The following is a 3209-nucleotide window of genomic DNA, read 5'->3' as shown; positions in this document are numbered from 1 at the left end:
TATTTTTACTAATATGTACAAAACTTTTTTGTTCATGACAAATTTTGAATTTAAACGTTCTTATATGTATACTGAAAAATTAATCCGGGGATTAAATTTAAACAATTAAACCCACTTGTAAGTTAAAAAAAATGATTGATTACAGATTTAAGAGTAATTGCTGTCTGACTAAATTAATTTCGAAACAATTTGTGGTTTTTTTAATCAGAAATTGGGGTTTCCCTGTTGTCTATATATTTACGGAAGGATCATATTCAGTGTGTTTTCGTGGACCGTGTTATCTTTCACCAATCACAACTTTTCATTTTTCAATTTACATCTTCGTTCTCTGTTTTCCTCCTTTTTTTTCTCCGAAAGCCCTTTCTTTTCTTCCTTGATTACATCCACGCGGTCATGGAGGAAGTTAACGGTATTATTCTCGCTTTAACTCCCATTTCTGGTTCCTGATTTTATTTCAAGCACAATTTCTTGAGCTTCTCTGATTTCAAGTTTCAATTTTTCTGGGCAATTCTGTGATTCTGGATTTTTCGACGCTTACCCTTTTCATCCGTTTGTATGATCCTGTAATTTTAAAGTACTGGGTCTGATGAACATGGAAAAAGTTCGTTGCTTTTTCTTTGTATTGTTCTGTAGAGCATTATTGCCAATTGTTTGTTTTGTTTGTCTTATTTGCAAACTGTGGACCCCTTATTGTATTTGGATGTGATCGATTAAAGTATATAATAGAGTTATTATAAAAAATAGGAACTTGCAGAGGAATGGTTTTGCTTTCTGTTAATTTGTGTTTGTGTTCTTGATTGTTTCAGTTGTAGAAACTAAGGATGGAACTGTTTCAGTAGCTTCTGCATTTGCTGGTCACCAAGAAGGTAATGCTTCTTCACAGTTCAGCTATCTTAATGTACATGGTTGACTTCTTGATTCATTGAGACAATTAGGTCCTATCTATCATCTCTGTTTGTACTGTGTTTTTCATTTTATTCGGTAACCGTTTATAAACTTGAATTTATGATCTATAATAGTCACTTTGTGAATTTGATACATTGGTAATTGAATATATATTGATACAAGTTATATTAAGATTTCTTACACTGGAGTTTTGAATGTATCAAATTTCTAAATTAATTGATAGTTTGAGATGGAGGGAGTACTTATTTGGCTTGAGTAATCAAATGATATGTCCATTGTTTCAAAAGCTACATACATGTGGGGTTTGATTTTGGAAAAGAAAAGGCATTGATTTGAATGTTTCGTTCTGGTGTTGCTTTCGGTTAATTAGCTGTGCAGGATAGGGACCATAAATTTCTAAGAAAAGCAGTTGAAGAAGCATACAAAGGAGTAGATTCTGGACATGGAGGTCCTTTTGGTGCTGTTATAGTTTGCAATGATGAAGTAGTAGCTAGTTGTCACAACATGGTTCTTAGTCATACTGACCCAACCGCACATGCAGAAGTTACAGCAATAAGGGAGGTAAGATTAAATCCAAATGATTTCCTCATACAGTATGAAAATTGCATAATTTGCTAAACATATCTAACACAATGGTTATCTGGCGTTGGCACTGTTATCCAATGTTTTCAGCAAATACAAAGTAGCTAGATGCCTAGATCTCTATTTGAATTTTAGTATGTCAACGATGACACTGATGAATGTGCTGCAACATTGTCGAGAATGCAACATTCTTTCCACAATTTACATGTTGTTGCACTTTGGTTTGGAAAAATTCTTAGTTCTTCTGTATATAGAAAAATGTTTGTAGTTTTGTTCCGTTGAACAATAGGTTAATGAGTAGACACTAGACAGAAATTCAATACCTGCCATCACAGTCAAGATATCGGAATGGATAGTTGAGACTTGATAACCTTTTACATGTTGAGAAAAGAGACTAAAAACTGGTTAGTCTGTGTACATCTTTCTTTTAACGGTTTAGATGTGGCAATTTTTTTTTTTTGTAATTAATGTCAACATAAAAATTGATAAATGCTTTTGCTTTCAGTTGAATTGATTAGTGCATTGCTTTCATTTTACAGGCTTGTAAGAAGCTTAAGAAGATAGAACTGTCAGATTGTGAAATATATGCTTCTTGTGAACCTTGCCCCATGTGCTTTGGTGCAATCCACCTTTCTCGAATTAAGGTTGGCAACTTGGCGTGACATGCTTTCCCTATTTTTTTTTTTTTTCCCTATATGCAGTCCTCCTATCTTGTTTAGATCATAATGTAGTATTCTTTCCAAGCAGAGGTTGGTTTATGGAGCCAAGGCCGAAGCAGCAATTGCTATTGGGTTCGATGACTTTATCGCAGATGCATTGCGAGGTACCGGATTCTATCAGAAAGCACAGCTGGAGATCAAAAGAGCCGATGGCAACGAGGCCATGATCGCGGAAGAGGTGTTCGAGAAAACGAAGGAAAAGTTCCGAATGTATTAGATCTTTTTAATTCATTTCATCACATCTGATTGAAAATTGGCCATTCCGGATTGATTGGCTTCATTTAAATTATGGAAATTGTTGATAAATAGATTGGTTTCATTTGGGATGTAACAATTTACATGCTAGGATTGGGATTGTTTCTGTTGTACTACTAATCTTCACACAGGAAGATATATCAAATGCATTTCTTTACTTCTTTGCCATCTCCATTACCACTGATATTGAAACTTGAAATGTAAGGCTACATTTTCTTTTAGTTCCTTATGATTTTCGTGGCCAGTGATTTTCATAATGTGGTTCACTATTTGAGTATTTGCTAGCTGGATTGAAGAATATGCTACTGCTGCACTCTTCACTCAGACATTTGGAACCGTTTTGCTTCTTGTTTTTTGGTTATGGGGCAAAACTATTAATGGGCTTAACATGTTTTGAATAGAGAGCATTCATGGTAAGCTACATAACCCTTAAATGGAGGTCCAAGTCTTCTAGTTCATAAAAATGAGACGTGATCTTTTTTCTGGTTGGGTAGACTATAGTTTTGTGATTTTGTTCTTGGCTTTTAAAAGTGTGTGTTTTGGAAATTTTCCTAGTTACTCTAGTTTGATCACTGCAAACTCTAACACAAATGGGCGTGGATTCATGCAAAATTTTCACAAGACTAAACCATATTCATATCTCACTATAAAGTAAAGAAGGAAACCTAAATATGATTTGTGACAAAATAATAATAATAATAATAATAATAATAATAATAATAATAATAATAATAAAAGATTATATAC

At 33.7% G+C, this 3209-nt stretch overlaps 1 protein-coding gene across 2 annotated transcripts; it reads left to right on the top strand.

Annotated features, from left to right (window-relative positions):
* On the top strand, nt 174–2639 carry LOC107635635 (guanine deaminase). 2 transcript variants are annotated; one of them, XM_016339162.2, is made up of 5 exons: nt 174–409; nt 807–866; nt 1277–1467; nt 2028–2132; nt 2236–2639. In XM_016339162.2, the coding sequence occupies exons 1-5, from the start codon at nt 394–396 to the stop codon at nt 2422–2424; spliced, it is 561 nt and encodes a 186-aa protein (XP_016194648.1). In that variant the 5' UTR covers nt 174–393; the 3' UTR covers nt 2425–2639. The 2 variants fall into 2 exon arrangements, with proteins under 2 accessions (XP_016194648.1, XP_020958721.1); XM_021103062.1 differs by lacking the exon at nt 174–409 and adding an exon at nt 438–549.

Source organism: Arachis ipaensis, chromosome B01, assembly GCF_000816755.2.
Source record: "Arachis ipaensis cultivar K30076 chromosome B01, Araip1.1, whole genome shotgun sequence".
NCBI classification, from domain to species: Eukaryota; Viridiplantae; Streptophyta; class Magnoliopsida; order Fabales; family Fabaceae; genus Arachis; species Arachis ipaensis.
The sequence above is the reverse complement of the archived record's forward strand: the minus strand, read 5'-3'. Positions and strand labels throughout refer to the sequence as shown.

What these genes read in the sequence shown, in the direction of transcription:
- LOC107635635 (XM_016339162.2), top strand. An exon ending in ATTTGCTGGTCACCAAGAAG is followed by an intron (nt 867 to 1,276) that starts GTAATGCTTCTT and finishes TCGGTTAATTAG; the next exon opens with CTGTGCAGGATAGGGACCAT. An exon ending in AAGTTACAGCAATAAGGGAG is followed by an intron (nt 1,468 to 2,027) that starts GTAAGATTAAAT and finishes TTCATTTTACAG; the next exon opens with GCTTGTAAGAAGCTTAAGAA.